The sequence below is a fragment of the Aphidius gifuensis genome, linkage group LG2 (genome assembly GCF_014905175.1).
Source record: "Aphidius gifuensis isolate YNYX2018 linkage group LG2, ASM1490517v1, whole genome shotgun sequence".
In the NCBI taxonomy this organism is placed as follows: domain Eukaryota; kingdom Metazoa; phylum Arthropoda; class Insecta; order Hymenoptera; family Braconidae; genus Aphidius; species Aphidius gifuensis.
The window spans coordinates 491527-511562 of record NC_057789.1 but is presented as its reverse complement, the minus strand read 5'-3'; the positions used below and the strand labels follow the sequence as shown (position 1 = coordinate 511562).

Below are 20036 nucleotides of genomic sequence, written 5' to 3'. Positions count from 1 at the left end.
TGTTACGTCTAAGAAAGCAAAATATTTAAACAAATTAACAAAATAAATATTAAAAAAAAAAATTAAATTTAAATACAAAATATTTATTTATTTATCTCTTGATTATTTAAAATATTTGAATTATTATTTTGTCGATTTAAACAACACCTCAAATTAAATTCAAATAATTTTTTATCTATTTAACTATAAAAATTGTCTGAATATTTTTATAATTTTTTACAACCCCATTAACTAAATAAAACTTGTTTTTAATTTTTTCTAATTTAAAAATAACCTCCAACATTCTTAATAATTTAATTAATTTTTTTTTCTCATTTAACTTTTAATTACTCAAAAATTTTGTAATTTTTTTTCTCCAAAATTCTTTTCTCTCTTTCATTCTCTTTGTAATCTTCTTGATACCTGTTTTTTTTTTTTTCTTTTTCACCCCTCGAACATGTCCACTCTCCCTCCAAGTGAAAACGTTTTTTTTTTTATTTTCATTTTCCCAATTTTCTATTACTTTTTTTTTTTTTTCAAAGAGAAGAAGGAGAAAAATAATTTTCAAGTGGGGATATTAGAGAAGGGATAGTCGTCCTCGTTGTTGTCGTGTGTATTTGCCATCCACTACCTCCTTTTCCTCTCTCATCCTTTCCTCTCATTCGCATTGATTCGCATTTGTGAGTCGCAACGAAACAACACTCAGTGCAACCGCGGCAAGCAGCTGATGCGGTTTAACTTGACTGATTATTTTTTTTTATAAATTATCAAATTGAACCATACACAAATTTATTTACTCAACAAATAATTTATCAATTTATTAATTAAATACTAGTGTCTCTGTGTTTTTAAATTTTTTTTTTAAAAAACACTTGTTCATAATTTAAATACCCAAGTGTCCTTTAATTTTTCAAAGTGAATTACAAATAAATAAATAAATACATTTAAAAGTGTTGAAAAATAAGTGAATTGATAAAGTTTTCTTTTTAAATAAATTTCATGTGAAAAATATTTTTTTTCTTTAATAAAACAATCAAGTGAACGAAAGGAAATTTTTAAAATAAAATATATCTGTGCGTTGTTTGGTGCGACTTTATCTTAAAACGCGCATGTCTAAATATTTTTTAATATTAAAAAAAAATATATATATGATAATAATAAAATATACGGGTGAGTAATACCAAGTTGCATGCATTACTTGGGTGACCACAAGTGTCTTAAAGTTTATATTTAAAAATAGGGGGAATATATAATTTATGATAAGTTTGTGGTAGGTTTTTCAAGTCCTGGAATTGTGATCGATCCATACATGAAATAATATGTATTTATATATGACTCATTCGCATTTAATTTTTTATCATTTCGTTGAATGTTTTAATATCAAAGCTTCCTGGAATATATATTTTTCTATTTTTATAACATTTTATTTAATTTTTATCAAAGCTAAAACATGCGATTATAATTTTTATTATTTTTTCACATTTAAAACTACTCATATAGTCATTAGCTTTTTTTTATAATTATTATTTGTATTTTTTTTTTTCAAGTGTTATGCTTGACAAAGCAATTTTTAATGAATTTATTTTATATAATATTTTTTAACTATTTTAAATAATATCAATGAGGTTTTATTTGACCTCGAAAAATGATTAAATAAAATGTGTGCGTTTTAAATTGACCCCGGGCATCAAAAGATATACACTTTTAAATTGAGAAATTAAAGTTAAGATAACAAACACGAGGATTTAATTTAATATAAATGTTTTGCAGTATTTATATCAATTTTTATTTATTTTTTTTAACTAAAGAAACTTTTCTTGTTCTACTTTAGAGATTTAATAAAAAAAAAAAAAAAAAATTAATTAATTAACCAACATTAATTGCTTATCTTATTTTCTAATTATTTTAAATTTTTTTTTTCGTTGCTTTTTAAATGGCTTTTTATTTTTTTTATTATTTAAAACTCGTGTGATTTATCTTGGGTTTTTTTTTTTTCATTTAAACTGATCGTGAGTTGATATTTTTCTTAACAATTTTTCATGGCTTTGATTTTTCTCAGTGATAAATCATTGGGACTGTAAAATATAATGTAAAAAAAAAAAATATATTGCAAGCATGTGCTTTGTTTTCTTATCTGCTCCATATATATTTTTTTTTTTTTCTCTTTAAATGTATTTTTTTTTTCATAATTTTTCCTGCATCATGTGTGTAGATTTGTGTGTTAAAAAAGTGTCGGATTTCAAAGTCAAACTGTGCGTTTAATTTTGAGTAAAAGTCGACCTTTTTATCTGAAAATTTTACCGCCCTAAATTTGACTGAAAATACTAATTTTCATGACATTAGTTTTTTTTTTTTTTGGGTAAAGGTCTTGCTGACCATCTTTAGACTCGACATATGCTTCAGATGTTCAAAGAAAACATTGATAAATTTATTACGTTATCCTAAAAATATCAATTTCAAAATTAACTTATTCAATATTCCAAGAATTCTTGCAATTTTATAATATATTTTCAAATTTATTATTTATTTTTTCAAAGAAATATTTCAGTGAACCAGGTAGCAAGATGCTCTTTTTTTTCGACTCAGTATTTTATTTTTTTTCCAAAGATTATCTTGGCATCCGGTAGTTGTTGCACTAAGCCAGATCAAGTATTAAATTTGCAGCAATTTAGCTTCATCCCTTCGTAGCGCCACCCCGTTATTTTTAGGATACATATTTTTTTCTCAAATAAATCCTAATTTTGAACTTCTAAATGTAACTTTTGAAATTTCCGGAAATAAATTTGTCATAGCTGTTGAAACAAGAAAAGTTTTAGAAAAGTTTGTATAGAACATTAAAATTAAATTATAATTTTCAAAGCTAATTAATATATTTTTTAATTAAAAAAATTGATAAACAATTTGTCCAAAAGTTAAATAACAAAAATAATTAATTTTTTTAATTAACAAGCTAAAATTAAATTTTCAAAATAATTAATGGTAAATTTAACGTTTCATTGAGTTTGTCTGGTTAATGTAATTTTTTTTTTTCAACTCGTTTATATATATACGTAACTAAAATCTACTTCTTGCGGTAATCCGGTGAAATAAATTTATAGCAACACGTTGTGTTGAATAACTAATGTTTTATTTATTTATATTTTTTTATTAACTGCATGCTACAAAAACCGACCTTCCCTCAGTTTAATCAAACAAATTAAACATGTTTATTATAATTTCAAAAATTAAATTTACTCCAAAAAAACTAAACACTATATTTATTTTTATAAAAAAAAAAAAAAACATAAATATTTAAAGAACCCATTTTTTTCTATTTTTCTAAACATGACAGTAATTTATTCATATTTTTTTTTCAAATAAAAAATTATCATTAACAACTGTCTAATGATTGGCGTCGAAAAAATTAATGATTTTAAAATTTAATGCGTCGGCTTTAATCAACAATCAAAATAGAAAAAAATATTTTCACAATAATACATACATATTTAATAATTGTAATTATTTTCAAGATAAATTATCAATTAAAATTAATGATAATCGTCAAATTTAAATTTTCAAAATTACCTATAATTTTATATTTTTGTAACTATTCAATTATGTATATATTTACCATGCCTAAAATAAAAAAAATTAACAGCACAAAATTAAACTTACAACAAAAAAAAACCAACAAATTTGTACATAAATTTTAATTGTTTTTTAAAATCCACAATTATTTATTATAAAAAATTAAAAATTAAAAATCAACTACAAATTAAAAATTATAATCAAATTTTAATTAAATAAACAATAATTGTTGACTAAAAATTTGAATAATTAATAATTGAATAAAAAATTAAAAAACAAATTAATCTTTTGATAATTTAATTAATTTTGTATTTAAAACAAATCGAAATTTAAAAATTAAAAAAAAAATAATAATTTCTTGGGTTAAATATTAATGTGATTAACAAAGTACTTGTTTGTGTTTTGATAAATCGTCGGTGCATGTATATATTTATTTGTTGCGCAAACGTCGGTTTGTTGAGAGTCACCCAAGTGCACACGGCGAATCGAGCAAAAGGAAAAAAACCGCGAGGCAAAAAAAAAAGAAAAAGAATATAAATAAAAAATAAATATAAAAGAACAAAAAATTTATGTGGTTGTATATATGTACATGCACGCAAGTGCAAGTACAAACATATATGAAAAAAAAAAAAAAATGTAAACACACGTGACTATTGCGGTTTTCGCGTCACAGTAGCCAACACCTGTCGCACATGCTGTGCAGCAATTCAATAATATATATATACAACTATTGATTCTCATCTTGATCATTTCGCGCGTACAAATACCCAATGGGTCGACGACATCCTCAATTTGATGATGATATTTTTTTTCATTGACATCACACTGCAATTAAGTAATTTATTTCAAAAAATAAATACTTTTTTTTTTTTTAATTTCAACAGCCAAACGCACAATTAATTATTTTTATAAATAATGTTTTTTTTTGAAAATAATATTTTAAATATAAACACTAATGTATTTTCCAATTTGAATAAATTATTAATTATATATTTTAATTATTTTTGTTTCAGAATAATCATGACGTTTTATAGTAAAAAAAATAATATGTTTTTCATTGTGAGATCATTAATTTTGGCACTTATTTGCATGACGATTTTGCAATGTTGTGATGCTGCAGAAAGATTCATCAGTAAGTTTTGCATATTAATAATATAATTTTATTTTTTTTATTTTTTATTAATGTTGCATTCAACTTTTGTGCACGTGTACATTACTTGAAGCTATTATTATTATTTTAAATTTAATAAAATTTATAACGTTGATTTTTCATAATATTATTTCCAAAAATAAATTAATATTTATAATTTATATTTTTATGCTAGTAAAATTAAGATGAAATATAAATTTGAAATTTAAAAATATGAAAAATTATCTATCTTTGTGAATTTTAAATAATGTTGCTTGTGTTTTTTTTTTTTTTATTATCATCAGGTAAAGTTCAAATTTATATTAAGCACATTTCAATCGGTATATTTTTTCTCATCGTAATAAATTTTAAACTTAAAGAACAAGTTGAAATAACTCGAATGAATTATTGGTATTTGAAAAGGCCATCGAACGAGCTTTCCAATGAGACTAATAAAAATAATTTTAAATAAAAAAATATTACAAGTTCATTCACTCGTTGCCAAGTCATTAAAATTGTTTTTTTTTTTTTATTTTGTTATTAACAATAGCAGAGATAAATATATATTTTAATTAAAAAAAAATACCAAGTTTTAAAATTTTAAATTGAAAAAACATATTGATGCTGTTGTTTAAGCTGAGCTAATTTATTTATAAATAAAAAGTCGTTGCAGTTTGTAGTCAACCAGTTGACTGGAGTAGACTTGAATGTTAAAAGATAAGAAAGTGAGAATTAGCATGTACCTACACGTGTCTAACACACATAATAAAAAAAAAAAATATTCAATCAAACAAACACCATCAGTACTAAATTTCTAAAAAAAAAAAAAAACCCCCCCATTATTTATTTGAAATAAAAAAAAAATAAATACACGTTGCATTTTATCAAGTTTTATTTGAAAAAAAAAAAAACGAAATAAATTTTATTTAATTCAATAAGTATGTTAAATTAACAAAATGTCTTGTTATTCAAATGATTTATAAACAAACATTTTATTACAATTAATTTTTTTAATTGTATTTATTAAACAACAATTTACATTTCTCAACATTTGAAAATGCTAAAAATTGCGTTGGCTCATTGTTAATTTATTTTCATCTTAATAAATAATATAAATTAAAAAAATAAATGTAAATTTTATTAGCTAGCTTAATTAATTATTTCGCATTGTTATTAATAATTTGATAAATAATTTTTTTGTACAGATGGAGATCGTCAGACTTGTGATATTGAGGGTGAAGTTATTGTTGTAAAAGCAGATTTAAATCCCAACTGTTACAGTTGCATTTGCAAGGTAAATAATTATAATAATTTAATATATAAAAAAAATAACACCTTTGTTAAATAATAGTAAATAAATTTATGGTAAATTATAGCTTGTCACAAATGCCCTTTTGAATGATGACACAAGCCAATACTTATCTCAATTATTTTCTCAAAGTTATGATCAAATGTATTTAAATATTTTGAAATATAAACATAAAAAAATTTATTTTGTAATAATAATTCAACGAGTCATTGATTAAATATAAATTTATTAAAAATAATAATACAATTATTTAACAAAAAAAAAAAATATGTAAGTTGTATGAAAAAAAAAATACGTTAATTTGTAGCTTATGAGTATTTTGATTCGACTTAAAAAAAATTAAATAATAATAATGATAATTTGAAAGAAAAAAAAAAAGTCCGGTTCTTGTTGCCCCATGAGGAATTTATAAATGGTCAGTCGAGTGGAAAATGTGTGTATATGTATATAAAATAAAAAGATATAGTTTATGTCTCTTCTTGCTATCATCCAGAAAGCATACAGAGGCGGACTCGTCTGTAATTTCTTGCTCGTCAAATGGCCTTCGTTAATTATCGACTCGCGCGCCACGAAAAAAAAAAAAAAACATTTAACGAAAAGAAAAAAGAGAAAAAAAAAGTATTTAGATAATTAAAACGAGCCCATCAAAGCACTCAAGAATAAAAATTTAAAAAATTAAATTATAGAAAAAAAAAAATATATAATTGTTTGGTATGTTTTGCAAGTTATGCTACTGTGTTTTTTGTTTGACTAATATTTTTAACATAAAAATTATTAAATAATTTAGTTTAATAAATAATTTAAATAATGGATGATAGAAAAAAAATTAGGGAAATAAATTAGAAGCTCATTGGAGTGTTTCGAAATTGAAAAATTGAAAATCGAAAAAATGGTTCAATAGAAAATCGAAAATCGAAAAAATTGATAGTAAAACTTGGAGAAATTTTAATTGGAATATTATGGAAATGATTAGAAAATTAAAAAAAAATTAATTTGGTATTTTGCAAAGAGTTGAGAATTAAAATTTCCATTACAAATAGTAAAATTGAAAAATAAAAAAATAAATAAAATGAATGAAATATTTAAATAATGTTTTTGTCGTCTATTTATCATTGACTTGAGACCCTGGTTCATTGACTCGTCATGTTCCAATCTCTGAGCACTTGTTTTTGAGCTCACAATTCATACTGTGACATAATTATTATTTGTTATTATTCAAACATTATTTTATTATGATGGCTGGTTATTAAGAGGGGCAATGTTTCTCTTTGTCCAAAGATCGTCGACCGATCAATGTACAATATTGAAAATTTTATAAAATTTTCATTATACAATTAATTAATAATTTTAAAAATAGAAATTTCATTTACTCATATATTTATGCCAAAATATTAAATTTAATTTAAACCAACGAATGAAAATATTATCAAGTTTTTCAAGCTTTTTTTTTTACATATACTTTCATCTTTGCAATTTAACGCAAAATTTACAATCGTTTCAGTTCATATAAAATAATTTTGATTTTTTTAGATATACAATTATTTTCAACTGGTCTTTTAAACACCCACTCATTTATTATTATTTTTTTATTTTTATTTCATGTAATTACTAGTATATATATCACATAAACAAGTTGAAAAATTTAAAAAAATTATATTTTAAAAACTCGTTTTTAATACCTTTCAAATGATTATAAAAAACTAGTATTTATCTTAATTACATTTCAACAAACTAACTATTGTTTTTATTTTCATTTTAAATATTATTTTTATTTTTTTTTTGCTTTTTATATTATAATAATTGTTTCTTTATATGTATTTTTTAAGCAAACAATTTTTTTTTTTTTTCGTACAAAAATTGTCTTGAAAATTATTGCAATTAATAATAAAATAAATAAATTATTGAAAAAATAATATTTAACTTGTTATCCAACCCTCCAAGTGATACATTTACCCGATCATCGACCTTAAATTTTTTTTTTCTTTTCACCTCAAGGCTTATCTCAAATTCTCAATCGAAATATATATTTTTCAACTCGAAGTATTATTCAAGCCAATTGATCATCAATTCATTCAACTAATAAATTTTATTTTTATTATTATTCAGAATGGATTCGTCGAGTGTTTACACAAACATCATTGTTCAAGTGTCGAGGGATGTTACGATTTATTGGATGGAAAAACAGATCATTGCTGTCAAACATGCAGAGGTGAATATTAAATCAATAACCATAAAAATAAAATCAATCCTCAAGATCTATCTATTAAACTAAAGCTAAAATTAATTTAAAAAAAAATTACGTAAAGATAATTGTGTTGATCATTAATTAAATCATCATAACAATAATTTTAAAAAAAAAAAAAAAAATCAAGTAATTTTTCCCCAGGGTTATACATGATGACTCAATTGATATCTCAATTGAATAAATTAATTTTTTTAAACAACAACGATTACACAGTGTTAATAAAAATAAATTAAAATAAAAAAAAAAAAATATTCCTCAATAATTGACAGTAAATAAATGTTTAATTATGATGTAACAAAAAAAAAAAAAATTAAATCTATTTTATATATAAAATTGACATGATTAATTAATAATAATTTTTTGTGTTTATTTAATTTTTGATTAAGGATGTTTTAAAAATGGTATTGAGTATGAATCTGGTGCCGAGTGGACAGAGCCAGATGATCCATGCCGAGTGTACTCATGTAAAGCTGGTATAATAACTGAATCAGAGCAACATTGTTATACACCATGTGCAAATCCATTGGCTCCACCACCCGGACAATGTTGTCCAGTATGTCATGGTTGTTTTGTTAATGGACAAAAAGTTACAGCTGATAGATCAGTAACAACTGCTGAGGATCCATGTGTAACATGTAAATGTAATGGAAGTCGTTTGACATGTTCAAAACAAGCATGTCCAGTGCTATCATGTCCATTTGAGAAACGAGTTAATGTATCTAGTGAATGTTGTCCACATTGTATTGGTAATTATTTTTTATTTTATTATATAAATTGATAAATTTCTGTTGGTTGAATTTTTTTGTTAATTTAAAAAGTATTATGCTTAGGTAAAGGAAGTTATTTTGCTCCACCAAAAGGTGCTTGTCTTATTGGTGGATCAATCCATAATTCAGGTACACAATTTTCAATTGATGATGACACACGTTGTTTATGTATTGCTGGTTCAGTGTCATGTGTCAGAGAAACTTGTCCAGCACTTGAATGTCCACTTGAATCACAAATGGAAATACCTGGACGTCGTTGCAAACAATGTCCAGTTATTGAAGAATCACGTGCATCATGTACATATTCTGGTAAAACATATGAGGTAAATTAATTTAATTATACTTAATTATTTTATAAAATTTTAATATTTATTCAACAAAATTATTAATTGGTAATTTTTAATTTATAAAAAGGATGGACAAACTTGGAATTTGGATTCATGTAAAGCTTGTGAATGTAAACAAGGAAAAGTATTATGTGCAATGCCAATGTGTCCACCAGTACCATCACCATGTCCAGCAAACACAAGACTTGAACATCCAAAAGGACAATGTTGTCCTCGTTGTAGCGAAGGTAAATTAATTTGATAATTTTAAAATCGAAATTAATATTGAATATAAAACTAATTGTTATTTATATTTTTTTACAACAGTTGATGGTATTTGTACTGTATTTGGTGACCCACATTACAAAACATTTGATGGTAAATTTTTTAGCTTCAAAGGAGCTTGTAAATATCAACTTGTTAATGATTGTGCTGGTCGTTCATTCAGTATACGTGTTACGAATGATGCTCGATCAACAAAATCATCATCATGGACAAAAACAATTGCACTAAAGGTAAATTAAATTACATCAATATGTTACAATAATCATTGCAATAATCATGTTAATTAATTGTTAATTATAATTGGCATTTAGATGGACGGTGTTAAATTAAATCTTGGACAAAAAATGCGTATTAAAATAAATGGAAGTAGAGTTAGCATACCATACAGTATACCAAATCTCTTAGATATAAATAAAACAGATGACAGTGTACTTGTTACAACACATCTTGGTATTAAAATATTATGGGATGGTATTAGTTTTATTGAAGTAACAGCACCAACAGCATATCGTGGTCGTCTTTGTGGTTTATGTGGTAATTTTAATTTACAAACAAAAGATGATTTCACATCAAGAAGAGGACAGCTACTAACTGATGCAAATTTATTTGGTAAATCATGGACTGTTGGATCAAAAAAAATGTGCTCAAAAATTAAACAATTGGATGATAATGATAATGATAATAAACAGTGTCGACGTAAAAAAGATCAAAGGTAAATTTATCAATAATATAGATCATTTAGTCATTTAATTATTTTGTTTATTAATGTTTTTTTTATTTTTTTTCTTTTGCAGATTATGTAATCGTTTAAAATCATCAATATTTTCAGCGTGTCATAAAAAAGTTAATACAGCCATGTATTATAAATCTTGTCTTCAAGACACGTGTGAATGTCCAAATGGTAATTGTCACTGTCAATCATTCGTTGCATATGTGCACGAGTGCAACAGACTTGGTATTAAATTACCTGATTGGAGATCTTCAACGAAATGTCATACTGTTTGGGACATGCATGCACTAGCAACAAAACGAATCAACTAACAAACAGTATATTTAACAAGTTTTTTTATTTATAAGGACTTGCAATTTACAAGAAAAAAACAAACAGTGTTTTTTAAATTTAAAATACTGTTAGCTATTATTGTAAATAGACAGAGAAAAAAAAAAAAAAAAAAAAAACATTTTAAATTCACTGGAAATAAAATTTTTAATGATTTTATATTCTACTAGTCATAGATTTTTTTTTTTTTTTTTTTTTTTTTTTAAATATAATAATTATTGAGCTCTTTTAAATGCGATAATTTTAAGGTTTTTTTTTTTTCTTTAGTTCAGTACTAATTGACAATTTTTAAAAAGAGCTTCATGACCTAAATTAGTTTAATATATTTTCATGTATTTATTTAGAAAATTTTGTTTAAATAATCATTGTTTTAAGTAATTATTATTGGAAATTTAAAGCGTAGAATTTTATATGATAAAATGTAATGATTTTTTTTTTTTATCTTGAGATTTTCGTGATACCAGTGAGTTGAAACAAAAAAAAAAAAAAAAAACTATTAGTTTTTATTATTTGATATGATAAAGAGTGCCAAGATTATTTTACAGATAAAAATTATAGATAAAGAAAATATTTTTGGCATAAATTTAATTTTGATAAAAATGTATTTTTTTTTTTTTAATTTTTTTAATTGTTTAATTTGATGAGCACCGAGCAGTATTTCAGCCGATGAGCAGGCTCGCGGCATCTATCCCACAAACTCGATTTGTTTATAAAAAAAAAATTAAAAATATTTGTTCATTATTATAAATAGCCAGTAACATTGTCCACAATTATTAAAATATAATTTTATTCAGCGCTAGATGCTTCAGCTTGATTGGCAAAAAAACCAAATTAAATTTTTAATTAATTCATTTATAAATTTATAAAAATACAATTTATTTATCACATTGTAATTTTCATTGAGCTTAATTTTAAAATAATACTTTTTTTTTTTAAATAAATATATAATTTATAATGTACAATTTTTTTTATTCATTTAAATTTCCATCGATTTTTATTGCACATCATTTTCGATTAATTAAAAATAATGTAAATATGTTTTTTAAGGTATCATTAACTCCAAAGCAGTAGCCAATTATTTGTATTTTTTAATTAAAAATTAATAATAAATTTAAGTTTTCATTGAATAAAATAAATAAAAAAAAAATAAACAAGTGTTTTCATCTTTTTTAAATTTAAATTACGTACCTAAATAAAAAAAAACAGTGAGAAGCTGAAAAAAAAAAATATAATAATACGTGCATAATGAGGGACATGAAAGATTTACCCAGGTAGTATTTTTTTATTTTTTTTTTATTTTTTCCTTCACCTTGGGATAACATAAAGATGAATTTTAAAAAAACTTTTCATTTTTTTTTTTGCTGTGCTCATATATCCAAATAAAAAAAAAAAAGTGCCTCTTATTGATACAAGTCATGGTCAACACATGCTTCTCAGCTGCAGGATAATTTACCTGGACCTCCGACCTTGTCCACTATAAAATCCCAAGAATGAAAAAAACTTATCTCCATAAACAAACATCCTGTCAAATATTATTTTTCCTATATCTTTTGCAAATATTTCCTAAATTTTTCTTCAAAATTCAATATCAATACTTACACAACAATTATCATTAAATAAATAAAGATTATCCTAAGTTTATTTTCTTTTTTTTTACCTGAAAATACTTGAAACTTTTCCCATGGGGTTTTCTTTTTTCTCGCCTATTTGTTGTGAGAATTTCATGCTGAAATTTTCCAGCAGACCAGCCCAGACAGACTGGCACCACGTCCTGCTGAGTCGGTTCTACCAATATGAATTTAGGACCTCTTTTTTTTTTTTTTTTTCTTCCCAACACATTGACCCGGAAATTTGTGCAATTTTTTTCTTTTGTTAAATTATGTATTTTTCTCATTTTCTCTTTTTTTTTTTTTACTTCATGATCTTGAATATAATTTTTTTCCCCTTTGGCAGTTGTCCTTGATGATTTTTTTTACTTTATGGACACTTAAGTGTATGTCCATGGCTAATTTATTGTGTTGCTCATGACCCTCAGTGTTGTGTATTTTTTTTAAAAATGAATAAATTACAATGAATTTTGTTAATATTGAGATGAGCAGTGCAATTCTATTGACCTTGGTAGTTTTAAAATAATTATTTGCATTAATATTTAATGGATTTTTTGATGGTTAACAAAATTACAATAGAAAAACACACCCACTGTTTGAAAATTGAAATGGATTCACATAGACATTGCTGGAAATGAAAATAAAAGGAAATAAAAAAGAAAAAAAAAAGGGAAAACATGTGGTGCCTGGTGCCAAGCTGTCTGGACCGATCGTCTGGCAGGTCTAGATTGTCAGAATTACTAGCAACAAACTTTCTTGATTTTTTTCTTGATATTTATTCATATTATTTCCATGGGGTTCCAGGTGCCAAGCTGTCTGGAACAGCCGACTGGCATGTCTGGCTCAATGAAATATTGACTTTTAATTTTTTTTTCCATGGGAAAATATGGGGGCGTCGCCGTCAAGAGAAACGTTTCGAATTTCAAATTTTTTATTTCGATTGAATTATAACTTGGAGAAAAAAGTATATCTTTAAATCTTTAACATGAATTTTTGATAATTTATTTGTTTTTTTATTATGATAAAAATAAAAGTTGATACTTGACTTGTGTATTGATTAAAATTTAATATAGATACGTGATCGTTTGAAATATTATCAAAGAGAGAGAAAGATTTATGCTTGAGATAAAAAAGAATGATATTTTTTTGTAATAAAAAAAAAAGGGAAGATAATTTTTCATGTGTATTTTGTTGGTAGTTTGAACAACGTCATCACACATTCAGAGGTAACTCGAATCTCGATGTGGTTGATTTGAAATTGGAATTGATTTATAATTTGTTTAACGAAAATGGAAATTACGTTAATTGCTTTTGTTGTTTTGATGAGTATTGCTGGAGGAAGTTTATCGATAGAAAACAAAATTAGTGTCCAGAATGACTGGAAAGATAAAGGTAAAAAAAAACTAATTAATTTTAATTTTAAAATAGAAAAATTGTTTAATTGTTTTTTAAATGATAAAACAATGAACTTTGTAATTTTTTATTTAGATGAACAATTAGACAAGATAATGCACAGTGAAAAAATTGTTAAAACAGATGAAAAATCATTGATGGAATCATCAAGCGAAGAAAAAGGTATAAAAAAAAAAATAATTCTAGCGCTATTAGTATTGTGTATTTTATTTTATTTATTTTAATTATTTAGAAACTAGCTATTGGATCAATGATGCTGAAAAAACATTGAAAAAAAAATTGGAAAATAAAATAAATACAAATAAAGCAAAAAATATAATATTTTATCTTGGTGATGGAATGTCTATTCCAACATTGATGGCTGCTCGAACTTATCAAGGTCAACTTGAAGGAAAATCAGGCGAAGAAGGTCAATTATTTTGGGAGCAATTTCCATACTCTGGTCTATCAAAAGTTGGTTGAATATAATTAAATTTAATTTAACTCAAAATGGGCTTTGAAAAATAAATAAAAAAAAAAAAAATAATGAAATTAATTATTTAGACATGGTGTTTGGATAAACAAGTTGCAGATTCAGCTTGTACAAGTACTGCATACATGTGTGGTGTCAAATCAAAGTATGCAACACTTGGTATCAATGGCCATGTTAAGCGTGGAGTATGTTCAACTCAACTCAACAAAACAAATCACGTTGATTCAATATTAAAATGGGCCCAAGACCATGGTAAGTCTGCCGGAATTGTAACAACAACTAGAGTAACTCATGCATCACCAGCTGGAGGCTATGCTCACAGTGCTAATCGTGATTGGGAAAGTGATAATGACATGCTTAAAAAATCCAAGAATCGTAAAACTAAATGCAAGGACATTGCAACTCAATTAATAACACAAGATCCAGGAAATAAATTCAGTGTTATAATGGGTGGTGGTCGTAGGGGATTTATACCAAAAGAATTGATTGATGAAGAAGGTAAAAGAGGTCATCGACAAGATAATATTAATTTAATTGACGAATGGAAAAAAGACAAGGCTAATCGAGGTTTAAATTATCTTTATGGCTGGAATAAAACAATGATTGATGAAATAAATCAACACCCAGAAAAATATGATTCTGTCTTGGGACTTTTTGAGTCGTCGCACATGAAATATCACTTGGAAGCATCACCTGATACTGAGCCAACTCTTGCTGAAATGACCGAGGCTGCAATTAAAATTTTAAGCAAAAATAAAGAAGGATTTGTTCTTTTTGTTGAAGGTAATTTATTATAATTAAATTGTTAATTAAAAATTAACAATGTTTATTTTTTAAATTGATTTTTTTAAAGGTGGTCGTATTGATCATGCTCATCACAGTACATATGCAACAATTGCACTTGATGAAACAGTTGAATTGGCAAAAGCTGTTAAAGCTGGATATGAAGCAACATCTCAAGATGACACACTAATTATTGTAACAGCTGATCATGCACATACAATGTCTATTGCTGGTTATCCAAAACGTGGCAATAAAATACAAGGAATGAATTCAGCTCTTGATGATGATGGTCTACCTTACATGACACTCAGCTATGCAAATGGACCTGGCTACAAATCACCAGATAATTCGGGAGATCGTTATGACATAAGTCATGATGATATTGGTAATTACTAATTATGCTATTTCAATTAATATATATTTCCTTGATAAGGTTATTGATGGCTTATATTTAATTTATTTTCAGATGATGCTCGTTATGAATTTCCATCAATGGTTCCTTTAAGCTCCGAGACACATGGTGGTGATGACGTTGCTATTTTTTCAACTGGACCTTGGTCACATCTTTTCACTGGAACCATTGAACAAAGTTCCATTCCTCATTTGCTAGCATATGCTGGATGTATAGCACCTAAATCTCACTGTGACGATGTTAAATTTTAATTTTATTTCACATAAATTAAATTAAGTAAATAATTTTTTTTTTCAATCGAAATGCTTATCTACATTAAACAAATATAAATACTCTGTAATAGAAATTTCTTTTTGAATAATTTATTGGTGTTTTATTTTCGATTACATTCTAAATAATAATTATTGGCCAATATATATTTATGATATTTTTATTATTTATTATAAATTTATTTTCGTCTCATGCTGCTTTTCTTTTATTTTCAATATGCAATTTTTCTTATATTTTATTCCAATATTGAAAAAATAAATCATTCGAGTTCTTATTCTGTTCATCTGTTGGTGACTTTTGTATTTTTTCTGTAATATAAAAAAAAGATACAAATTATAAAAGCTTATTTTTTTATTATTTAAAAAATAAAATATTTAAATTAATTAATTTTTTTTATTTTAAATACCAAATGTTTTTGTAATATCAACAACAGATTGTAAAAACTGATGGTGAAAAATATCAACGACATTTCCATGTGTTTGAAATATTGTTGAAATTACACGATGGGTTAATTTATAATTAATTGCATCAAGGAGATTTTTGAATTTTACAAATGACACAGAACGATAAGATTCAGATGCATGCTTAAAGAATTGTTCCTGTAAAAAAAATAATTATTATAATTTATTATCATCATTATTAGCCATTTAAATTTCTATTTACTTTTAATTCCTTAATGAACTGGATTATAATTTTAAATTGATTTATGTCAATTCTTAAATCATGAATTTCTGTTTCTCCAAAATGATTGGACTTTGGAATATTATCATGTACCATTTCAATTAAACCTTGACACAATTTTGCATTAAATTCCTCACAATAGAATCCTGTCAATAAAAAAATAAAATCATTTTTGTTCAATCAACAAAAAAAATATAGAACATTTTTATTAATTACCGGTTTTAGTTTTGAGAGTAAATACAATCAACATAAAGTCTTTAAAATGTATTAATTTATTTTCATTCACAAAGAGAGAACATGTGCTTCGTAAAATATTCTTGCTTATAACATATCCATCTTTTTCTAATGCACGAGATATCTCAAGACAATAAATATGTCCAGAAAAATTTTGATCTTCATATGATTCGAAAATTTCCTTCAATAGATAAATAAACATGTGTTTTATAAAAAAATATAATATTTAATTAATTAGCATATTATTGTTTAGTCATACTTGATAAATTAATGTTATCTTTGTCATTCTAGAAATATAAAATCTTTTATTTCGTACAAATTTTCTTGTTATAGATAATAATTCCAAATCGGGAATGATTGAATCATCAAATTTATAAACAACATGACCTGATGTATGATAAAATAACAATAATATTAAATTCATCAAAAAATCAATCCAATTATAAATAAAAAAATTTAACATACAATTTTGATTCAGTGAAAATTTATCATTTCTCGAAATTGCATACAAGCCTTTGAAATCAATTGTTTGACCATTTCCAAATGTTTTGCTTGAAAAAAGGTCATAATCACTTGTCTCAATATTCGCAGATGAAAAACTATTAAACTGTCAAAAAAAAAATAAAATGTATTTCAATTACAATTATTAAATATTTATATAATATATTTTTACCTTATCATTTATGTTGGGCGTAGAAATATCACGATCATAATATCTGGAAATAAAAAAAAACAATACGTTTATTTAACAAATACAAAAATAATTTATAATTTTAATAATTTATTTTTTTCATTGTTAAATCAACAATAAATGACAAGAACAAAAAGAGATAAATTCTTCATGTTTTGGAAAATTATAGAATAGTTGTGATAAATACAATCAAGCATATACATAAACTCACTCTAAAATATTATCCTGTTCAGATAGTATTTGAAGAAAAAATGTTGCTCCTTTAAAGTTACTATTTGTATATGGTATGATGAAGTATGTGCCCGGATACAAATTGAAACGACGACTAGCTTGTCCGTATCCTTCAGATGTATCTTCCTCATTATCCTCGTCATATTTCAATGGCCTTGGTACATCTTCCGTATCATCATACTACAAATAAAAATGATAATTAAATAATTAAAATAATAATAAATATTAATATAATGATTTATGTTCAAACCAACTGTTATCATTGAAAAACATATTGAAGTATCATCGACAGGTACTGAATCATGTCTACGTTTTAATGATATACCAATTAAAGTACTATAAGTATCATCCATGCCTTCATCTCTTATCACCATACGATATTGTGGATTGATTGCATAAAAATCATCATCATCAACTTCCTTAGAATTCATTCCTCCCATTAATTTTCCTTCAGCTGTTGATAATGACAATTTTGTTGCTCCATCTTCACTAAAAATATTATCAGTAATTATTGAGCTAGGTGTCAAATTACAAATCTCGATTAGATCAAAATATTTTATAAAATCTTCATATAGAATCCAACTTTCTCCATCAACTTGAATTTTCAATTTAGGCTTTATAGACTCATCATCATTGATTTTAGAAGGAAGAAAATTTGATGATTCTTCACCATATGGATTACGTATTCGTATCAGTTTGAGTTGCTTATTATCATTTTTTAATGTTATTATTTGAATGCCTGTGATAGCATAATAATGACCCGGATCAAGGTTATAAATACTGCCAACAATTTTATTCATTTTCTCTTCATCAATAGTTGCACAACTTATCATTGAAAATTGATTTTTTTCTATTGCTTTTTTAATAGTTTCGAATAAGGTTTTTGATGATGATTGTACAGCATACAACTCAGAAATACCTCCTGATAAATCTTGCATTGATATTCGAGAAAAACCCGCGTCAAGTTTTTGGTATGAACGATAAAGTAATTTTGCGTATGCTTTTTCAATCAATGCTGGCTGAAATTATTTATAATTTTTATATATTATTGAAAATAAATTGATTAGATTAAAAAATGAATGATAAAATACAAACCCAATATTCATTTTCATATCCTGAAGATACATAGACAAGTTTATTTTTTATTTTGTCAAAAGCAAGACGATCATCAATGACAACGTCAACCCATGTTCCGACCTGCCAGAATCTGATGATAATATATTTTTATTTTTATCATAAAATGATGATGATGATGATGGTTCATGTATTTACCTGAAGTGAAATATGCCAGCATAATTAGTATCGAATGACTGGTCATCTGGTGACACGATAAATTTAAATAAATTTTCAAACTTTTCAAGATGTATAAGTCCAACGAGAAACCAGCAATTTCCTAGCTCTGATTGTTTTATATGAAATATTTTTTTGTTTTTTAAAAAAAATACAGTTTCTTTAAAATTTTTCGAAATTTCCTGCAAAAACAAAAAGAAAATAGTCATTGAAAATAAGTTTATCAGTTTGTCCATTTCATTGGATCTTGTTACCGTTGGTCTGCGTTCAACTTGATTTGGAGAATTCAAAAATGATTGTGGTGGAAATTGATCATCTTCAAATAACTTATGATCAAAAGAAAGTGTTTTTTTGAGATCAATAAAGTCTTGCTGTTCTAATTTAATTACCTCACCATTTTTATACTCAGTTAACTGAAACAATTTGAATACAAATTTATTTATTGGATTTTCAAAAAAATATATTTCAAAGTCAACAAGTTGGCATGGTAATTAGCTGACCTGAACATTTTTCACTTCAATTTTTTTATTTGCAAGATGATTTCTTGTCGTGAGACTTGATAACATTTTACTGGTGGTTGACTCATCTTTTGCTGAAGTACAATGACCTTGAAAAATTATAAATAAATTAATTGTGACGTGGCTGTATTTTATAAGTAAGTTTTTTTGAAAATTTATATTAATGAATAAATTACCAATTAATTGGATCAGCAAAATCACAGAAAATAAATAAATTACTTTCATTATTGATGGAATTTATTTTCGATTGAGATTCAAAAATATATATTTTTTTTTTTTGCAATTTCCTGGTCGATCTGTTGACTCAGTACAGTGGTTATTTATTTTTTGAGTAAAAAAATATATATTTTATACTGAGGAATTTGTGTTATCACATTATTTATTGTTCTACCACTCGTAAAATATTTATCAGTACTGTAATAAATATTCACTTGCATTTTTAATTTTTATTTTTACCAATGTAACATTCTAAATTTTTTTTAAAACTTAAAAAATATTTTTTAATTTTTTTAGTATTAATATTACTATTATTCTATGCACATTGAAAATGTACTAGATTAATTGTCGTGGTTTCCATGAGAATTTCCAAGTCAGATTATAATTAATTACCAATAAATTATGAAAAAAAATATAATCTATCCTCATTATTACAAAAATTTAAAATTATATATGAAAAATATTATTTTATTTAAAATTCCTGGTTGATATAATTATATTTTTTATTATTTAAATTTATTTTATTTCTACCAATCCTATAGGTATATTTA

The 20036-nt window shown here is 24.6% G+C and overlaps 2 protein-coding genes across 2 annotated transcripts; both read left to right on the top strand.

Annotated features, from left to right (window-relative positions):
• The first annotated feature begins 638 nt into the window (after window positions 1–638).
• Window positions 639–11420, top strand: LOC122848080 (BMP-binding endothelial regulator protein). The gene is made up of 10 exons (XM_044145903.1): window positions 639–1149; window positions 4560–4678; window positions 5881–5969; window positions 8091–8193; window positions 8616–8975; window positions 9060–9319; window positions 9411–9570; window positions 9650–9837; window positions 9919–10319; window positions 10402–11420. Exons 2-10 carry the CDS (start codon window positions 4567–4569, stop codon window positions 10646–10648), a joined length of 1920 nt encoding a protein of 639 aa, XP_044001838.1. The 5' UTR covers window positions 639–1149; window positions 4560–4566; the 3' UTR covers window positions 10649–11420.
• A 2073-nt stretch (window positions 11421–13493) lies between these two features.
• LOC122848089 (membrane-bound alkaline phosphatase-like) lies at window positions 13494–15646 on the top strand. Its single transcript, XM_044145917.1, has 6 exons — window positions 13494–13666; window positions 13763–13849; window positions 13920–14140; window positions 14231–14942; window positions 15013–15327; window positions 15409–15646. Exons 1-6 carry the CDS (start codon window positions 13564–13566, stop codon window positions 15603–15605), a joined length of 1635 nt encoding a protein of 544 aa, XP_044001852.1. The 5' UTR covers window positions 13494–13563; the 3' UTR covers window positions 15606–15646.
• Window positions 15647–20036: the final 4390 nt, after the last annotated feature.

Bases quoted from the DNA above. Each gene is read 5' to 3' on its own strand.
- LOC122848089 (XM_044145917.1), top strand. From the start codon at position 13,564: ATGGAAATTACGTTAATTGCTTTTGTTGTTTTGATGAGTATTGCTGGA. The intron at 13,667-13,762 runs GTAAAAAAAAAC...TTTTTTATTTAG, and splicing joins GAATGACTGGAAAGATAAAG to ATGAACAATTAGACAAGATA. The intron at 13,850-13,919 runs GTATAAAAAAAA...TTAATTATTTAG, and splicing joins ATCATCAAGCGAAGAAAAAG to AAACTAGCTATTGGATCAAT.
- LOC122848080 (XM_044145903.1), top strand. From the start codon at position 4,567: ATGACGTTTTATAGTAAAAAAAATAATATGTTTTTCATTGTGAGATCA. The intron at 9,838-9,918 runs GTAAATTAAATT...ATTGGCATTTAG, and splicing joins CAAAAACAATTGCACTAAAG to ATGGACGGTGTTAAATTAAA. The intron at 10,320-10,401 runs GTAAATTTATCA...TTTCTTTTGCAG, and splicing joins CGACGTAAAAAAGATCAAAG to ATTATGTAATCGTTTAAAAT.